Source organism: Corythoichthys intestinalis, chromosome 12 (assembly GCF_030265065.1).
Source record: "Corythoichthys intestinalis isolate RoL2023-P3 chromosome 12, ASM3026506v1, whole genome shotgun sequence".
Taxonomy (NCBI): Eukaryota; Metazoa; Chordata; class Actinopteri; order Syngnathiformes; family Syngnathidae; genus Corythoichthys; species Corythoichthys intestinalis.
Window position 1 is genome coordinate 51,697,158 of NC_080406.1, and position 20,231 is coordinate 51,717,388.

At 40.5% G+C, this 20,231-nt stretch overlaps 2 protein-coding genes across 4 annotated transcripts in view; one reads left to right on the plus strand and one right to left on the minus strand.

Annotated features, from left to right (window-relative positions):
- lcmt2 (leucine carboxyl methyltransferase 2) overlaps window positions 1-20,231 on the minus strand; it is a 46,317-nt gene that overhangs the window by 11,545 nt on the left and 14,541 nt on the right. Inside the window, exons 6-15 of one of the 3 annotated variants that reach the window (XM_057851921.1) lie at window positions 19,149-19,338; window positions 15,746-15,853; window positions 15,354-15,441; window positions 15,060-15,278; window positions 14,045-14,275; window positions 13,863-13,960; window positions 12,886-13,073; window positions 7,714-7,849; window positions 7,469-7,650; window positions 3,464-4,279 (exon numbers count right to left, since the gene is read on the minus strand). In XM_057851921.1, coding sequence (XP_057707904.1) covers window positions 7,486-7,650; window positions 7,714-7,849; window positions 12,886-13,073; window positions 13,863-13,960; window positions 14,045-14,275; window positions 15,060-15,278; window positions 15,354-15,441; window positions 15,746-15,853; window positions 19,149-19,338 — 1,423 coding nt within the window. In that variant the 3' untranslated portion in view covers window positions 3,464-4,279; window positions 7,469-7,485. Of the gene's footprint in view, window positions 1-3,463; window positions 4,280-5,632; window positions 7,651-7,713; window positions 7,850-12,885; window positions 13,074-13,862; window positions 13,961-14,044; window positions 14,276-15,059; window positions 15,279-15,353; window positions 15,442-15,745; window positions 15,854-19,148; window positions 19,339-20,231 lie in introns of those variants that run through there. The other 2 variants (XM_057851922.1, XM_057851919.1) reach the window with 2 other exon arrangements.
- On the plus strand, window positions 2,354-3,539 carry crygs2 (crystallin, gamma S2). Its single transcript, XM_057851929.1, has 3 exons — window positions 2,354-2,445; window positions 2,591-2,833; window positions 3,166-3,539. Exons 1-3 carry the CDS (start codon window positions 2,437-2,439, stop codon window positions 3,436-3,438), a joined length of 525 nt encoding a protein of 174 aa, XP_057707912.1. The 5' UTR covers window positions 2,354-2,436; the 3' UTR covers window positions 3,439-3,539.

A 20,231-nucleotide genomic window follows, 5' to 3' on the forward strand; every position in this document is an offset into this window, starting at 1 on the left:
ACCATTCCATTGTAGATTTGGCTTTATGTTTTGGATCATTGTCCTGTTGGAAGATAAATCTCTGTCCCAATCTCAGGTCTTGTGCAGATACCAACAGGTTTTCTTCCAGAATGTTCCTGTATTTGGCTGCATCCATCTTCCCGTCAATTTTAGCCATCTTCCCTGTCCCTGCTGAAGAAAAGCAGGCCCAAACCATGATGCTGCCACCACCATGTTTGACAGTGGGGATGGTGTGTTCAGGCAGGGTGATGAGCTGTGTTGCTTTTATGCCAAACATATCGTTTTGCATTGTGGCCAAAAAGTTCAATTTTGGTTTCATCTGACCAGAGCACCTTCTTCCACATGTTTGGTGTGTCTCCCAGGCAAACTTTAAACGAGACTTTTTATGGATATCTTTGAGAAATGGCTTTCTTCTTGCCACTCTTCCATAAAGGCCAGATTTGTGCAGTGTACGACTGATTGTTGTCCTGTGGACAGACTCTCCCACCTCAGCTGTAGATCTCTGCAGTTCATCCAGAGTGATCATAGGCCTCTTGGCTGCATCTCTGATCAGTTTTCTCCTTGTTTGAAAAGAAAGTTTGGAAGGACGGCCGGGTCTTGGTAGATTTGCAGTGGTCTGATGCTCCTTCCATTTCAATATGATGGCTTGCACAGTGCTCCTTGAGATGTTTAAAGCTTGGGAAATCTTTTTGTATCCAAATCTGGCTTTAAACTTCTCCACAACAGTATCTCGGACCTGCCTGGTGTGTTCCTTGGTTTTCATAATGCTCTCTGCACTTTAAACAGAACCCTGAGACTATCACAGAGCAGGTGCATTTATACGGCGACTTGATTACACACAGGTGGATTCTATTTATCATCATCGGTCATTTAGGACAACATTGGATCATTCAGAGATCCTCCTGGAGTGAGTTTGCTGCACTGAAAGTAAAGGGGCCGAATAATATTGCACGCCCCACTTTTCAGTTTTTTATTTGTTAAAGAAGTTTAAATTATCCAATAAATTTTGTTCCACTTCACGATTGTGTCCCACTTGTTGTTGATTCTTGACAAAAAATTAATATTTTATATCTTTATGTTTGAAGCCTGAAATGTGGCGAAAGGTTGCAAGGTTCAAGGGGACCAAATACTTTTGCAAGGCACTGTAGTTGATGTATGCACAGAGATACTGGACTGTGCCAGTGATTCCAGTAAGTTTTAAGCAGACACTCTAGGGTTCTTTTTTTCCCTCTCCGAGTATTTTGCGCTGAACTCTGGCGTCATCTTTGGTGGACGACCTCTCCTTGGGAGAGGAGCAACAGTGCCAAACTCTCTCCATTTGTAGACAGCTTCTCTAAATGTAGATTGATAAACATCCAGACTTTTAGAGATGGTTTTGCATCCTTTCCCAGCTTTATACAAATCAATAATCCTTGATCACAGGTCTTCAGGCTTAAACCCAATAGAACATCTCTGGGACATTATGTTTCGGTCAATTAGGCTCCGCCAGGTTGCTCCTCACACTGTACAACAGCTCAGGGATGCCCTCACACAGATCTGGGAGGAAATGCCACAAGACGCCACCCGTCTCATTAGGAGCATGCCGCGATGTTGTCAAGCATGCATCCAAGCTCATGGGGGCCACACAAGGTACTGAAAAGCATTTTGAGTTGCAGAAATTAAGTTTCGGAAAAAATGGACTAGCCTGCCACATCTTCATTTCACTCTGATTTTATGGTGTGTACACAATTGAGCCCTCTGTAGGCTGATGACCTTTATTACCATTAAAAGACTTGGCATCCTTTTGTTCCTAAGACACTGCCCGGTCGTCATTTGTATAGATATCCAACTTCTTATTGAGATCTGATGTATCTAATGTGTTTGTTTAAAGTGCTCCTTTTAATTTTTTTGAGCAGTGTGTATATGTGTATACTAGTATGTATCACATTTTTGCGTCGGGGAAAAAATAATTTTACTTTTAAATTAATTTATGAAATAAAGTTAAAAAAAAAGTGAGTACTTCATCCAACACTGTCTGGATGCATCCACAAGGCAAAATTGGGTCCTGATTTGGCAGCTCCACCCTCGCCAGGTGGGGGCAACCCAGCGTAGCTGGCACATGCAGTATGCTGGGGGGGAGGTTTGGCGTTGGATGCAGCCAGTGGACAAGTGGGGTTATTGGACGCTTACCATGCCCGCATTCATTATGCCGTAATCCTTCCTCGCTTTTCTGGAAAAACTGAATAGCGCTAGAATCACTGACTCAATTTTTGGATCTCATCTTCATGACAAAGCGATTGTTCCCCTGCTTGCCTCCCACCGTTGCTTTTCCCCAACATGGTGAGGCAGGGCTATAAAAGGGAGTGCTCGAGGTCTCAGTGCAACATTGAGACCTCAGGGCAAACACCGACCGCCACCTTAGCATCACAGAAGCATCGCCGAAATATTCTATCCAAGATGGGCAGGGTGAGTTAAGGCAAAGTTTGGTTTCCCCGACTGTGCCTTTGGATTGAAACCCACCTTCAGTTCAAATGTAATTCTTGACCGGATAGGAAAGAAAGCATTTTTTAAAATTCATTGCTGAAAATGTTCAATATTGTCTTGCCCGAAGATCGTCTTCTACGAGGACAAGAACTTTCAGGGTCGGCGCTACGAATGCGACAGCGACTGCTCCGATTTCCACACCTATTTGAGCCGCTGCAACTCTATCCGAGTGGAGAATGGTGCCTGGGTTGTGTACGAGCGGCCTAACTACTTGGGCTACCAATACGTCCTGACCCGGGGCGAGTACCCGGAATATCAGCGCTGGATGGGTCTCAACGACCGCCTCAGCTCTTGCAAGATGATCCACGTTGTAAGTCAGAGTTCAATCAATACTTCTTTACAAATCTGAAAGTATCTGTACGTCTGTTTAAGTGCTGCTTAACATTTGCCACCGTAGAAGGGTTTTTCATAGTAAAACGATCAGATGTTTAGGTTGATGTTCAGCTAACCCAGTTCCTCCACCTATGTACATTTAGCCACTGTCCCTCAGTAATCAATCAACTTTGACAATGCCTGTGTACAATCGATTGCGCATTGCTGGCTGGCTGAAAGGTCAATCTAAACCACTGGCCCTTCCTAGCAACGCCTGATCCCAGGTTTGCATTGTCCTGCAGTCTTTCTCCATTCCACCTATCATTTCAGACCAGCGGGGCCCCCTACAAGATGCAGCTGTATGAGAAAGCCGACTTCGGGGGTAAGGCTTTTGAGGCCACAGAGGACTGTCCCTCGATCCTGGAGAAGTTCCGCTGGAAGGAGGTGAACTCGTGCAAGGTCTTCGATGGCTGGTGGGTGTTCTACGAGCACCCAAACTACCGTGGGCGGCAGTACTTCCTGGAAAAGGGAGAGTACCGCAAGCCCGGTGATTGGGGTGCGGCCAGTGCTGCGGTCCAGTCATTCAGGCGCCTCACTGAATAAGTCTTGTTGCCACACCTTACTCCCACCGCCACCTTGCTCAACCCATATGCCATGACAGGAAATTAAAATATTTTCAACTAAGGTCTGCAAAATAAAAGCCTGTCCAGCAGACTGAGATGTCTTTCATTTGAAAAGTTTTGCAATATATCAGTTCAGTTTTTGTGTTATAACAGTGGTTCTTTACCTAGCTAAAGTTACCAGACCCTACTAGTTTCACATGTGCATTCACCGAAACCATTGAAAGTTAATAAAAAGCGTTTTTTTTTTTTTTTCCAATTCAAAACCGATATAGCTAAGCAAGCAAGCTAGTATTTAAATCAATTCCTGTTTAAATTTCAAACTTACCACAGATAATTTTGCCTTTTACGTTTGATTTTCATGTTTGAAAATGAAACAAAACTCATTTTAACATGCCGGTTTCTCGTTTTAATGTCTATATTCAAATTTTATTGTCACATCCTCGCATCACATATTATTTTCATGGCACAAAAATTTACCAGTTGATCTACGTTCCTACCATCACCTATGGTCACGAGCTGTTGGTCGTGACAGAAAGAACAAGATCCCGGATATAAGCAGCCGAACTGAGTAAACCCTAACCTCTATATAAGAAGCCTGCATAGAGAGGGCCCAGATGAGGTGGCTCGGGCATTTGATTAGGATGCCTCTTTGGTGAGGTGTTCCAGGTATGTCCCACTTAGAGGAGGTTGTAGGGCCGATGCAGGAAAGGCTGTGGACACTATGTCCCCTGGCTGGCCTGGAAACACCTTGGGATCCTCCAAGAAGAGCTGGATGAAGGGGGAAGTATGGGCTTCCCTGCTGAAGCTGCTGCCCCCGCAACCTGACCTCGGATAATCGGAAAAAAATTGATGGATGGATGGAAAATTAAGTAATTTTTCTTTTTCTTCATTATCTGCGCAGTCAATGCTGCCTGCAGGTCAGATATACACTGCTGGCCGAAAGTATTGACACCCCTGCAATTCAGTGAGACAATGCTCAATTTCTCCCAGAAAATGATTGCGATTACAAGTGCTTTGGTAGTAATATCTTCATTTATCTTGTTTGCAATGAAAAACACAAAAGAGAATGAAAAAACATTAAATAATTTCTCATTTTACACAAAACTCCAAAAATGGGCCGGACAAAAGTATTGGCACCCTCAATCTAATACCCGGTAGCACAACCCTTAGATGAAATAACTGCGAACAACTGCTTCCGGTATCCATCAATGAGTTTGTTACAATGCTCTGCTGGAAATCTAAACCATTCTTTGGCCAACTGCTCCAGGTCTCTGAGATTTGAAGGGTGCCTTCTCCAAACTGCCACTTTCAGATCTCTCCAAAGGTGTTCTATTGGATTCAGGTCTGGACTCATTGCTGGCCACTTTAGAAGTCCTCAGTGCTTTCTCTCAAACCATTTTCTAGTGGTTTTTGAAGTGTGTTTCGGGTCATTGTGCTGCTGGAAGACCCATGACCTCTGGGAGACCCGGCTTTCTCACACTGGGCCGTGCCGACGGATAGTACGGGTTGACACTGTTGTACCCTCGGACTGCAGGACAGCCTGAACTTGATTGGATGTTAGTCGAGGTTCTTTATTCACCATCTGCCCAATCAATCTTTTGTTGAAATCTCTCGTCAATTTTTCCTTTCCGTCCTTTCTGTCTAGGGAGGTTAGCCACAGTGCCATGGGCTTTACACTTATAGATGACCCTCACATGTTAGACACAGGAACATTCAGGTCTTTGGAGAAGGACTTGTAGCCTTGAGATTGCCCATGCTTCCTCACAATTTGGCTTCTCAAGTCTTCAGACAGTTCTTCGGTGTCTCTTTTGTCCATGCTCAATGTGGTACACACAAAGACACAGGTTAAGTCAACTTTAATCCATGTTAACAGGCTGCAAGTGTGATTTAGTTATTGCCACCACCTGTTATGTGCCACAGGTAAGTAACAGGTGCTGTTAATTACACAAATTAGAGAAGCATCACATGATTTTTGAAAGGGTGCCAATACTTTTGTCCGGCCCATTTTTGGAGTTTTGTGTAAAATGATAATGATTCACCCACCCCATCCCCTCCAAGCAAAATAAATGAAGATATTACTACCAAAGTATTTGTAATTGCAATCATTTTCTGGGAGAAACTGAGCATTATCTGACAGAATTGCAGGGGTGCCAATGCTTTTGGCCAGCAGTGTACTTCCACATACCAAGAGCTAGTCAACCTTCCACTAACCAAACCAGTTTCTCCTCCTGTTAGATAGAGGACTAGCAGTTGAAAGAAATGGAGTAAAGCATGTAAATTGGAGGAAAAACAGTCCAAAATCTAGTCTACAGCCCATGGCTGTGTTTCAATAACAGTTTGAGTTACCCTCACTCAGTTGCTCTAGGGACTTGCTATGACATCACACTGAGGGCACTTGGAGGGTGGAGGGAAAATGGGTGGCAGGGGAGTGAAAGACGTAAATGGAACACAGTGGCTTTTGTGCACTCACAGGCCAGACAATCATGGATCAACCACGTTGTTGAAGTGGCGCTATACTGCATATTGCAAATCAGTGGCGCCTCCAGAAATGTTTCATTGGGGTGGCCAAATGGGGCCACTTTAAATCTTGCGGTGGCACACCAAAAAAAATAAAAGCCCTAATTTCAGGTTTTTATCATGTTGTTGGAGTAAACAGGCCAGTAGAAATATGTCGGACTTCAGGACACGCCTACTCATATACGTTGGTTGATTGTTTTATATTTCATGTTACTAATGATTTAATGTGCATAGTCCATAATAGTCCAGTCAACATTTTGAGTTCTGCAGCTACTACATTCTGACATTATACTGGCGAGTGGGGTGACCAGTGAGGTGGCCAGCCCTGGCCCCCCTTGGTGGCGCCATTATTCCAAATCACACAAAATATACGGCGACTCATGTTAATAAGACGGAGACGTACTCCACGCTTGATGTCAATACGTCGGTACCTGGGAATTATCAGAATTATTTGTTTTGTATCAAATTTTATTTGGGCAATTCATTATTTATTTGTATTTACCTTGTAATTTGTAGACAGGTTTGTTGTTTAAATACATTTAACCTACTTTAAGTTTAGTTAAAATTAGTTTTAGGTTCAATCCCTCCCAAATGTTTGACTGATAGACCATTCTTTTCGTTAAAAGCAAAATAGAAAAGACAAGCGAAATAGAAAAGTCAATGACAAAAATTGTTAGTTTTTTCCTTGTTATTTTTTAATGACAAAGTGAAAGTCAATAACAAAATATACTTTTATATTTTCCATTTATTTATTCATTTATTTCTCTTTATATTTATTTATTCATTTTTGGGCACTCCTGTGATTCCATATGTTCTGCCATAACCGCCAGACAGTTTTTCTTGTTTTTTTTTTTTAAAACAATGATGAATTTTACAATTTGCAAGGTAGTTTAGTATAACATTCAAACACCGTGCTAGCTCTTTAATGCATTTTCTTCTTCTTCGGTGGTAAATAGTAAGCAGCCAACGGTGTTTGAGCTTCATTATCACCACCGCATAGACATATTTTCTGTGCACCACTCCAATGCATTGTGGGATATAAACAGCTCTGAAGTGACCATCGTTGTTGACTTGATCACAAACTGTTTTTTGAAATGCTGCCATGAAAAACAAGACAGGATAGTTGGGATCGAGGTCCGGATTTGGGGACCCCTGCCTTAAAGCCTCCTTGAAATGCCTATTAAAACCCTAATCCTTGTTTAAATCCTACTTTGAAATGCTAAACTGGGTTTAAAATCCGAAATAAAAAAACAAAACAAAAAAAAAAAACAGTGTTTAAAACCCAAACTCAGGCTTTATGAAACAGTAAGGCTATGATCCATGATAAGGAAATGACAACATTTGGAATTGCCGTAGACAAAATAAAAGCAAACTCAAAAATCAGCAAGCTATCACTGATTGTGATGATTCTCAGTATATTTTGGCAAACATTAAAGATTGATCTTCAAAATACTAAATTAGATGACGAGCTTTTGTTGGGTTAAATTAATCACCTCAAAGTTAGTGATTTTCATGTTAGTACTGGGCCAAGGTCCACCGTGACAATTTGAGGGTTGAAATGTGTTCCAAAGGAGAAACAATTCCCTCCACCACCAATCAGGATCAGCTCCGCTTCTTTCTGGACCATCAACTCGGAGCAGAACGAGTGCAACATCAGAGGCCAAGGCACTGAGGTCTATGACAGGACAACCCTCAGTGAGATTCCTGTGAAATCAGGTTTCGAGCATTTTTAACTGACCGTGTCCAGACTGAACTCGATGCTGCATCGCGTGGAAAGGTTGACAATGGCCACTCCCGGCACACTGTCTGAATGCAGCCAAACTCCGCCCACTACAATCAGGTGATCGCCAATCACATGGGCATCATGGGAATATCTGCAATATGATTAGCTCAGATTATTTAATCCAGTGCTTCTCAATTATGAGCATACTGATAATGAATGAATACTATTGAAAATGTGTTTTTCAAAACTAGGCTACAGAAATGAAAACATTTTCTTGTAAAAAGGAATCTTAACTATTATTATAGCTGTATTTTCTCTATTCTATGACATTGTCAGCCTGGTAAGACAGTCTGTCTTTGGCCATATACCAAATAAATGTCAAGTCAAATTGGTATTCTGTGGTTTGGGCATCGTCACTACCCAATCTTGATGGGTACCAGATCGTGACGGATTGCTACTGCGCATGCGCGAAACGACGTAATTTTCTCTCGAGGGATGACGTGAGGTATAGATATGTAGATATAGATACATTAAACAATAAATATAAAACAATACAGTGATCCCTCGCTACTTCACCCTTCAAACTTCGCGTCCTTAGTCCATCGCATATTTTTTTTCCAATTGAAAAAAAAAATACAGATGAGCTGTCCCGAGCCGATCGCGTGGTGTCACTCTCAACCAACGCCCCCCCCTGCGCTTTGTTGTTCAGGCAATGCACTGCAATTTCTTATTAAAGTTAACGATTATTGATAGACATCTACTGTTTGATCTTGCCACAGATCCCTGGAAGCCTCAGCATCAAAGCGCCGCATGCATCAATCATTGTTTAACTTGTTAATCAGTTGCTGTGGCAACTCATTGTGTGTATGTGAGGAGATGGAGCGGATTTGAGTGGACTCGCTCAAAGAAGCATTTAATAAAGACAAGCATTTTTATACTTTATTGTTGTTTAAAAATAATTCAGTGGGACAGTAACATGTTTAAAACTTTTAAACTTTTAATTATTACATTTGAAATACTTAAAACCATTTATTAAAATATACATATACATAAAAGTTGTTGTTTTTTTATTATACTTTGGAGGAAAAAAGTGAAAAAAAAAACATGTAGAATATGTATCTCTTTCCAGTGCTAAATCTGAATAAATACATTGAACACACACAAAAACAAAGAAAAAAAAAAACAAAAATTTTTTGGGTGTGGGGAGGATTTGGGGGCGCTACTTCGCGTTTTTTTTTTAAACTTATTTTACTTCACGGGTTCTGGTCCCCATTAACCGCGAAAAACGATGGATGGCGGTAAATATATTTTTTTCTTTTTTTGGGGGGTGATAATGGTTTGTGAAGGGTTTACTTGGGATGGGGGTGGGCTTTAAAGTGCACTGTTTATATTCTTGAAAGAAATTAAAGCAGAAATGTGAAGTAATTTCATAACATGCCAAATAGGGTCACAATTAAAGTAATTAAACATTGTCCAACAAATAAAGCATGAAAAAAATCATTTATATGTTGTATATTTGACAAAATAATTGCCTTTCCAAAGTTCGAGCCTGAAAGGGGGCGAACCTGGAAGTGATACGTCACACCGGGAATAGCGATGGCAGCTCCATACATGCGGCCGCCATACAAAGCCCTTCAAACAATGATTCAGACAGCGATATAAGCGATAGATCGAGCGCAAGGGAGGAGATCCAAGTTTTTGAAGAGTTGGACGAAGAAGAGGAGCTTGGAATTTTATGTTGGACCTAACATGTATTAGCCAGACGCTAATCAGGATGCAAACAATGTGCCTAGACTACCTGACATGGAATGGATACAAGACCCATCGAGATTACAAGATTGGTAAGATATAGGCTGTTATTATTTTCATGATTTGAAGATGCAGGCATTTGCACATAATTTTATGTTTTTGTCTATCTGATGACGTTGTTAAAAAAATAATAATCAGACTTCATGTTCATTTTGGCAGATCCGGCAGCTCTCGTGCATATAAAATAATAATATAAAAACGTTGGGGGGAAAGAAGGAGATGAGTCGTTGATGGCTTTCTCCACTTTATTGTGGCAACAATAAGAAAACAAAATAATAGTGGACTGCCGCCACATTCGACCGCGAAGTTTTGCTTCTCGCTGATCTCCTCCTCGCCTCCTACTACTCCAGCGTCTCTTAAACGGATCGTGCATTGTGTCTTGTTATGAGCTTTTGTTTACAAATGTATCGAACACACGACGTGCTGACAACTTTGTTTCTTTATTAACACATGGCGCTAACAGTACGAACACAGCTCGGGGCTCTCGGCAGGAAGTGGCGTCTAATGGCGTGAGGAAATGTAGTTTATTCACACAAGCGAACAGATTACAAAGCACCACTTCAGTGTTGTCGCGAGACTACATTTCCCATGATTCACTGCGTGACCTGCGCACTCGCTGATTCGCTGCCAGACATTAAAACCAACATGCTCGTTGTTGTCACCTGTCAGCGGCTCTCGTACGTAAAACACAAAGTGGAAGGCTATCAAGCGATCACCATGAAAGAAACGCCGAACCGTACAAATGCAATGCAATGCTTGAAGCATGGAGGTGGAAATACATAATACAAATACAAATAAATGTGCACAAACTCACCGGCAACGTGACCGTGAATTACCGTGACACCGACTCGCTTATATGCACATCCACACTCCTTTCCCGATTGACAGTGGATTAACCCTTTCGGACAAGATCGTAGATGAAGCACAATTTAAACACGCTTAACCTAGCGAACGCAACAACAACTATGATCGGGGATTGCCACCAGTTAACTTTCGGCTAACGTCGCTAGCTTATACTGTTCATTCCACAACAGTTGGCAGCTCTGCTTTGACAAAGTCATCAGTCATCTATCCAAAAATCACACTTACTTTTTGGCAAATCCTCGATCATAAGCAGACCGGTTAAGGAAGCAGGTATCTTCGAAGTGTTTGCAGCAGAGAACACTACTCGATGATGGCGTGAAATTCATTCGCTTCATGCGAACGAAAGATGTCCATTTACGTGCCCTGCTATCCTTTGGCCACTCATACAATTTTTCGTTTGAGTGAGAACAAAACATCGCCACACACCGCCGTGGCATCTTACCAAGCAATGCAACAAACAATACTGTTCTATGGCGGACTTCCCTCGCACTTCCCGGTGTGACGTAATTTCCGAAGATTTCCGAAGAAAAGCATTTTCGTTGTCAAGGGCGTTGCTATGGGTTAAACAAAGAATCTGGAAGGGTTGCGTTAAAAAAAATAATGAAAATATGCATACAATTGTTTAGCCATTGATATTATTCAAAAACATGGTTGGCCAACCTTAGTTCACATTTCTGCTTTAAGTATATGTTTACATTGCAGTGTTGTTTTTGCCAGCCCTTTAAATTTTTGTTTTAGTCTTTTGGACAAAAACACTTATCAACCTGAGACATTTTTTAGTCATTTCAAGATGTGTTACATCTTCATCTAGTTTTAGTCGATGAAATCTCATACATATTTCATCTGTAAAATTCAAAAGTTTTAGTCCAAAAACAAATAAAGGTTTGCAACAATTTTGAATAAACATAAACGAGCACATACAGGGTGACCCAAAAAAATAATACAACTTAAATGCCATGTTTATTCATCTTAGAATTAGAATTTAATCACAAATTATACATTATTGTAAAGAACATGTACAGTACACTCTATTTTTCAATGTGTCCTCCCTTAAGTGTCACAACAGCCTCCAGGCGCCTGCGGAACACTTGACAGGTCTTGCTTATGTAGGATGCTGTCATCTTTTCCCAAGATCTAACAATGGACCTCTCCAAGGCTGCCACAGAAGTTTGTGGCTTCTTACAGGCACTGTCCTCCACAGTTGTCCATATGCTATAATCCAGGGGATTGAGATCTGGACTCTGGGGTGGCCACATATCACCTTTTCAATCAACTTTTTGGTCCGCACAGATCGGGTTTTCCAGACCCAGGTTTTCGTGAGGCTGTTCCAGTATCTTTCAGCTTCTTTTTAACTTTGTAGACTGCACATCTGGATATTCTCAGATTTGCTGCAATCTCAGTAGGTGTCAGACCGGCACGCAGCAATTCAGGTACAGCTAAAGTTTTCTTCATTTTCAGCAGAAGCACAGGAATTGTAGAGACGAGAGATTACCAGCTGCATTGAGTGACCTTAATGAATCACTTAAGCATGACAACCTATTTAGATATGTTTCAATGGCTTTTAAACAAGCAGTCAACTGAGTGTAAACTTTTTTTTGGGTCACCCTGTATTGTAGCGTGTACAAGGACAATGTCAACTTGGTGATGATAATACATACTCAATAGGAAAAGCAGTACATCATTTTAAACTAAACCCACCTGGAAGCCACGAACTGTATGTTTAAAAAAAAATGTCCAAACACGGAGTTTTTTTTGGTTGCTATTATTACAGTCTAGCCAGAAGTTGCGATCAATCCGTATTTCCCAGTAATTGCTCATTTAACAAACAAAACAGCTGCAGTGGGCTTTTAGCTAAATGCCATTTCGCCAACTGGCTCTCACCAAAATTTACTCACCAGAAAAGCCAATTGGCTTTGCTTTAGACTGGCCAGTGCTTTATGAGGACGCGCGCCATTCTAAAGCTAATGCTAATGTGAACGCTATGCTAATGTTAGGATTTAACATTTAACATCTGATGATCACTCAGCACAGACCTTTAAAGGCTAAAGCAGCAGTGCATATTCTCTCTTGCCAATATATTAAGACAAATCTTACCATGTTTCCAAACAAGCAAGTGGATTGCAGCCTAGCTTTAGACACAGTGAGTAGGCGCAGCACATCTCACATGAGTGACATGACCCAAACACTGCTACGATGCAAGCTGGCGTACCCCACATATAATGTGAAAATGTCACACATTGTGAACATATGTCAGAAATGAGGTCGCATTTATGTCTCATTGTCATCTCGTCAGACGAAAACTGGCATTTGTCTCATTATGTTCTAGCCTCCTAAGCCATGTTTTTAGCTCGTCATTGTGATGTTATGGTCATCAAAAAACTATTCGTCGATTAATTATTTCAGTTATTGTCATTGTTGACGAAAACAACACTGATAGACCGGAAGTCATCAAGTGAACAAATAACGACTCCTTTCATAAGAGTTTGAAGCATCAAATAAATGTAAGGAATCTACCTGGGACAAAGAGGAGGATGAGTGTCAATTTTCTCCCAGCAGAAGCTTCTCTCGTTGGGCTTCATCACCACTATGTCTCCAAGTGGCTCCCCTCTTCTTCCGTGTCCTCCGAAGAGAACCAGGCCTCCCTTGTACGAACATGCAGAATGGGAATGGCGGGCCTCTGGCGCTTCACCCTCTACTGCCAGCTGAAAATAATGCATGTTGGGAAAAAAATCTTGTTGTTTTTATTACTAGGAGGTTGAGCTATTACTGTGCATGTACTCTATTTGAATTGCCTGATCCCAGTGCAGTGATAGAAAGGGCGTAGGTGGACGATATAACAGAATTACTAATAATACTAATAAATACTAATAATTATTACTATAGGTATTTGGTTTCAAAAGTGAAAAGTCACAACATGCCTTCTTTCCTTCTTAACCAGGTGCTTTACAAGAAGAAAAGCAGCAGCATGTGTTTTTTTGACTGTCAACACTTTCCTATGAAACACAGACTGCTACCTCTCTCGAAGCAGCTTCCCTCCACAAAAAAAAACAAAACTGCTAAATATACCTCTAAACTAAATTACGAATGCATAAACAATCACATTAGCCCACACAATAACTTACAACCTATGTTGGTAGTAATGAAACGATTCCTCGAAGCAGCAATATTTGTTTGGTAGATTTTTTCTAATCGAACTACCCAAGTTAATTATTCGTTGCAACACTATATCCTCTTATTTCTATTGAGAATACGGGTTTAATATAAAAATGAATTAAGTTTGATCTTGGAACTAAATAAACTTGTAAGTCAAGGTAACATGATATTTTAGTTTGAACTGTAAATCATTGTTTACAATTACCTGAAAATGGGTGTTCAAAATTAACCTTGAATATTAAGACCAGCATGCCGTTTCACCGAAAATTATAATCTGATCGCCTGTTCGGATAACTCTACGTTACGAGATGGTTTAACAGCCAATCAAAAATCAGAACCTCAGTCCAGTGCTGCATATCCAGATCCAGGAAGTAACCGCTATCCAAAACTGATTCAGATTCATTTTTGCCACCAAAGACAAACAAGTAGTTTTTTCCTAAAGAAAAAACAACAATGCTGTTTAGTTATTTAGACATTTATTACGGTATTATTTATAAAGGAAGATAAAAAAAGACTTTACCTTTATGTGAGACCAGCGTAGCAGAATGTCTCCATCTAAGTGGTGGATGAGAACCTGTACACACCGTTTCCTCCGCATGAAGTTCAATTACATTGTCAGGACCCGATGTGTCCTTAACATTGAGGTTGACTTTAAGAAGGCCCTTGACTGGGTTTAATGGAGAAGAGCGTCCGCCGTATATTAAAGTGACTCCCCCAGGAACAGAAGTAGCAGTGTGGTACAGGCGAACACCTGGAGGAAAGCAGGGGTCAACAATATACAGTGATATGAAAAATTATCGGAACCTTTTGGAATTTCTCAGATTTTTGCATAAAATCACCATCAAATGTGAATTGAGCTCTGTCAAAATCACACAGATGACAAAACAGTGTCTGCTTTAACTAAAACCACCCAAACACTTACAGGTTTTCATATTTTAATGAGGATAGTATGCAAACAATGACAGAAGTGGGGAAATAAGTGGACCATCACATTTAATATTTTGTGCCCCAGGCCCCCCCCCTCGGCTGCTTCAGACCAGTCTGGAACATCGATCAAGGATTAATGTTGGCCCATTCTTCTCTACAAAACTGCTGTAGTTCACCTCTGTCTGTCACGGAAAAAATGATATTTTCATAACGACAGTCTAGCTTGAAAACCGTTAGCCATAATTGCCATCTCTCTGACTTCTAAATTGTTGGAAGGACAACCGAGCCTGGGGAGACTGGAGCTTCCAAGAAAAAAATGTAACTATATTGGAGTGATTATGGATGTGATTATGGAATTGGAATCGTATTATTTGCACTAGGTTCATGTTTTTGCACCGTTTTGCTTCACTTTTCATTAAAGCTATCTAAAAAAAATGTTATTGAAGCAAATTTTTCTTTTTCGTGATTATTGACGCGTTGGCCTGGACCAAAGGTTTTGACAGTGGTGCCCATGAACTTCGATTTTTCACCTTCCCTTTTTGTTCACCCCTGGAAAGCAAAGTATTTGGTCCGTGCGATCAATAATAACAAAACTCTGATTAACTCACTCAAATGAGCTGAGGATTCTACATGGGCAGATCTCCAGCCTTCACTGCCTTTGAGCAGGACTCGACTCGGAGCCCCTCGGCTGGTTCTGCAAGAGCCACCGGTGAGGAGGATGCGCCCTCCGTCCAACATTGTTGAAGCCATCCCGAGACCCTCCACGAGAACTGGCTGTGTTTTGACAATGAGGTCTGACAGGTTCCGAGACTGGTGCTGGAGTGGCACTGATAGAAGAAAACAATAGAAGTAATTTAACATGGATATGATCAATAACAGGTAAAAGGGACGGCAAGAAGCACCTGTAGGGTGAGCGAGCAGCGATTGCGCTGTGAGAGAACCTTGAGATGCTGTTAGGATAAAGTAGTGTGAGCATTTCTGGTGCCACTCCTGACAAATAGAAAGGATATCATTGCAACTTACATATGAATATTAACCTAGCACCTCTTTAAGGCAGTTTCAACATTTGACATATTGAGGTTAAAAATGGCAGGGGTGGGTGTGCAGAGTTTTGGGGGTTTTAACAAAAAACATGCATATAAACCTCTGAGCATCTCAAGGATCTGGAGATGGACTAATGCTTCCTGAAAAGAATGGACGGTGTTTTTCCATAAAAAATAATAGACTTCATAACTCTAGGTTATGAAGTCTATTATAAAAACATTTTCATATTTATCTCAATATATAAACTAACCTCATACTCATCAAAAGGCTCCAAACGTTCTACTCGGCATCTTTCGTCATCACCAATAAATCCAAGGAAGAACTCGTTCATATTCACACACACACATTGATCCCATCCCTAAAAACAACAAAAATAACAATAACAAACACTCAACCCATCAGTGTTAATGGATTTGGAAAGTTTTGAATTCCATATTTCCTGAAATAATCGCTGTCCCCCCAACTAGACTCAAATTAAGGTGCTTTGTTCACTCAAAACAAAAACAGCCTACCTTTTCCAACCAGGGAAAAAAGCATAATAATTGTCATCTCCGTTAACAAGAGACATTTATTAAATTGTTAACTACTCATTTGAATTACATTGCTAACCAAGGCAGCATTAGCACCTACCGTGTTGTAATGTAAAGTTTCTATGCGTAGTAATAAAAGAGATCTGACACAGAGATGGAGTCTTAAGCAGGGAAGTCACTAGTCCGAATACAATACTGGGGCACATCGGGGCACTGGCGAGTGAGCAATTTTTTTTAGCACTTCTCTATCATATAAAGACAGAAATAGCACTTTAAACTATTTATAATCAAACCAAAACACAAGTTTCTGTAAATATATATAACATAATATATATATATATATACAGTGCCTTGCAAAAGTATTCGGCCCCCTTGAACCTTGCAACCTTTCGCCACATTTCAGGCTTCAAACATAAAGATATAAAATGTTAATTTTTTGTCAAGAATCAACAACAAGTGGGACACAATCGTGAAGTGGAACAAAATTTATTGGATAATTTAAACTTTTTTAACAAATAAAAAACTGAAAAGTGGGGCGTGCAATATTATTGGGCCCCCTTGTGTTAATACTTTGTAGCGCCACCTTTTGCTCCAATTACAGCTGCAAGTCGCTTGGGGTATGTTTCTATCAGTTTTGCACATCGAGAGACTGACATTCTTGCCCATTCTTCCTTGCAAAACAGCCCGAGCTCAGTGAGGTGGGATGGAGAGTGTTTGTGAACAGCAGTCTTCAGCTCTTTCCACAGATTCTCGATTGGATTCAGGTCTGGACTTTGACTTGGCCATTCTAACACCTGGATACGTTTATTTTTGAACCATTCCATTGTAGATTTGGCTTTATGTTTTGGATCATTGTCCTGTTGGAAGATAAATCTCCGTCCCAGTCTCAGGTCTTGTGCAGATACCAACAGGTTTTCTTCCAGAATGTTCCTGTATTTGGCTGCATCCATCTTCCCGTCAATTTTAACCATCTTACCTGTCCCTGCTGAAGAAAAGCAGGCCCAAACCATGATGCTGCCACCACCATGTTTGACAGTGGGGATGGTGTGTTCAGGGTGATGAGCTGTGTTGCTTTTACGCCAAACATATCGTTTTGCATTGTGGCCAAAAAGTTACATTTTGGTTTCATCTGACCAGAGCACCTTCTTCCACATGTTTGGTGTGTCTCCCAGGTGGCTTGTGGCAAACTTTAAACGAGACTTTTTATTGATATCTTTGAGAAATGGCTTTCTTCTTGCCACTCTTCCATAAAGGCCAGATTTGTGCAGTGTTCCACTGATTGTTGTCCTATGGACAGACTCTCCCACCTCAGCTGTAGATCTCTGCAGTTCATCCAGAGTGATCATGGGCCTCTTGGCTGCATCTCTGATCAGTTTTCTTCTTGTTTGAGAAGAAAGTTTGGAAGGACGGCCGGGTCTTGGTAGATTTGCAGTGGTCTGATGCTCCTTCCATTTCAACATGATGGCTTGCACAGTGCTCCTTGAGATGTTTAAAGCTTGGGAAATCTTTTTGTATCCAAATCCTGCTTTAAACTTCTCCACAACAGTATCTCGGACCTGCCTGGTGTGTTCCTTGGTTTTCATAATGCTCTCTGCACTTTAAACAGAACCCTGAGACTATCACAGAGCAGGTGCATTTATACGGAGAATTGATTACACACAGTTGTATTCTATTTATCATCATCGGTCATTTAGGACATTCAGAGATCCTCACTGAACTTCTGGAGTGAGTTTGCTGCACTGAAAGTAAAGGGGCCATATAATATTGCACGCCCCACTTTTCAGTTTTTTATTTGTTAAAAAAGTTTAAATTATCCAATAAATGTTGTTCCACTTCACGATTGTGTCCCACTTGTTGTTGATTCTTGACAAAAAAAATTAAATTTCCTATCTTTATGTTTGAAGCCTGAAATGTGGCGAAAGGTTGCAAGATTCAAGGGGGCCGAATACTTTTGCAAGGCACTGTATATATAACATATAACATATCTGCGCCACACTTCCCGTGCTTGATGAGAGTCGTACCCTGGAGGGTCCTGTCAGAGTCATTTGTATCAACCTTACAGTGCCAATTGTTGGCAACAGAAAGTCACTCATTGTACTTATACATGTCCAGTTCATTTCACGTTGGTCATTGTTGTCACAAGACCTTTTGTAATACTACATTTTAAGGCCCATGTCCATCTGTCTCTGTTACCATGACCAGATTTTTGTTCACCATTAAAGGGAAGTAGATTTCTTTAGGGACTTGGGCAGCCACGAAATTTGGCACATTTGGTCAAATTGGCCCGATAAGAAGATTCATCTGGGATTTGGATTTTTTTTTTAATAAGAGCGTGGCTGCACAGCTCAGTAGCACCTGCTTTTATGTAGTACCCTCTTCAGTGGGTTTTTTTTCCACCTAGGTGTGCGAATGTATTTCTTATCTCAGGATATACAAAAACATTTCTTTCATCTTCTTTCATTGCCCACAACACAAAAGAGGTTCAACACTAAAAAAAGAGGTGAGTTTCGAGTACATGCTAGCTTCTCATGAGAGGGGGATGATCTGCCTCCACCCTGAGCTGTGTAACGTCAGAGTTGCACCAAACTGTGTGGGTAACATCAGAGTTGCACCAAACTGTGAGGGCCCGTTCAGTCCCGCTTGCAGGCCTAGTTATTATTATTATTATTACGATTTGTATTTATAATTTATTTGTTTTGCTGTGTGTAATTACTATTTGTAGTTGGACCAGCAGTTTTAAAGAAGGATTTAACGTGAGTTTTTGGGCTGTAGAATGAATTATTCGAATTATAATGTATTCTTATCAGAAAATCCCGCTCAACATACGCGGATTTCAACTTAAAAGTACAAACCAGGTCCTGGAACGAATTAAATTTGTATGTAGAGGTACCACTGTACTTGTAAATGCAAGTACCACTTCATATCATTAATATACTGTATATGTACCATATATACAGTATATACTGTATATAATATATATAGATATATAGATATATATAATATCTATACAGTATATCGCTTCAAAAATTAGACCTGCAGTTGAGCCAATAAAAGCCCTGATACTTCATGCAATTATACAGGTAAATATTGTATTTATACTACTGTAATTCTGCAAATACTGGCCTTGTCAAGGAACCTCTTTTTTTGTGCATCGGAGTCGGGATACTTTCGGAGTGCATGCAGAGTGGAATTCAGTTTGTGGAAATGCTCCTGCATGATGCGACCAAATGGATCTTGGGGATGGATCTGCTCGTATATCACAAAGAGAGACTGAGGAAAACGCCTCGCTGCCCAACTAATGATGTCATCTGACCTAGAGGAACATAATGTAGAATTAATTATGATTGAACTCCTAGAAAAGATTACACGGAGAACTCCCAAAAGTTTGAGCCTTTAGCTGGTCTACCATTGGCTCCATATGTGTAAATAACACCAAGACAAGATTTATACAATACAAGTAGTCTCCAGTTAACGACGTACTCGACTTTACGACGCCAGAGTCTTGCCCGCCATTTTGTCTGCAGTCGGATTTTTAGACGCATAAACAGTACCTTATTTACCTCACAGTATCTTAATTTTTTTACTTAACTTTATAAATATGATGTGTTCTGTCCTCACTAAACGTGAAGTTGTACCAGCTTCAGACAGACCGACCAAGTTGTACCAACCTCAGACAGACAACAAGGCAAACGTTGCTTTCTGAAGCATTTTACTTCCTTCACTTTTGACATTTGTAATTTGTAAAGCTGTAACACGTATGTGTACTAGGGCTGCAGCTATCGATTATTTTAGTAGTTGATTAATCGATGAACTAGTTAGTTCGAATAATCGAGTAATCGGATAAGGAACATAAAAAAAATTAAAATACCTGAGCCGAGTCTCAAACGGTATAATAAATTAATAAATGAGGATCTATGTACAACAAAAGAGCAATTGGCGATCTTACATAGCAAAAGTCAGCCAGCTTAAATGCTATAAAATGCTAATGTTATTATTATTTTTTTTACAATGCTCTTAACAAATGGTTCAGACACATTCCCACAAAAAACGGCTAAATATACCTGTAAACTAAATTACATAAAAACATTGGTTCAAACAAAAACTTAGCAAACAAAAGCTTATGTTGGTCTTAACAGGGAGCAGCTGGATTCAGCCATGTGAAATGGGGCAGACTAGAGGGCAGTGTATCCCCCCAAATCAATAAAA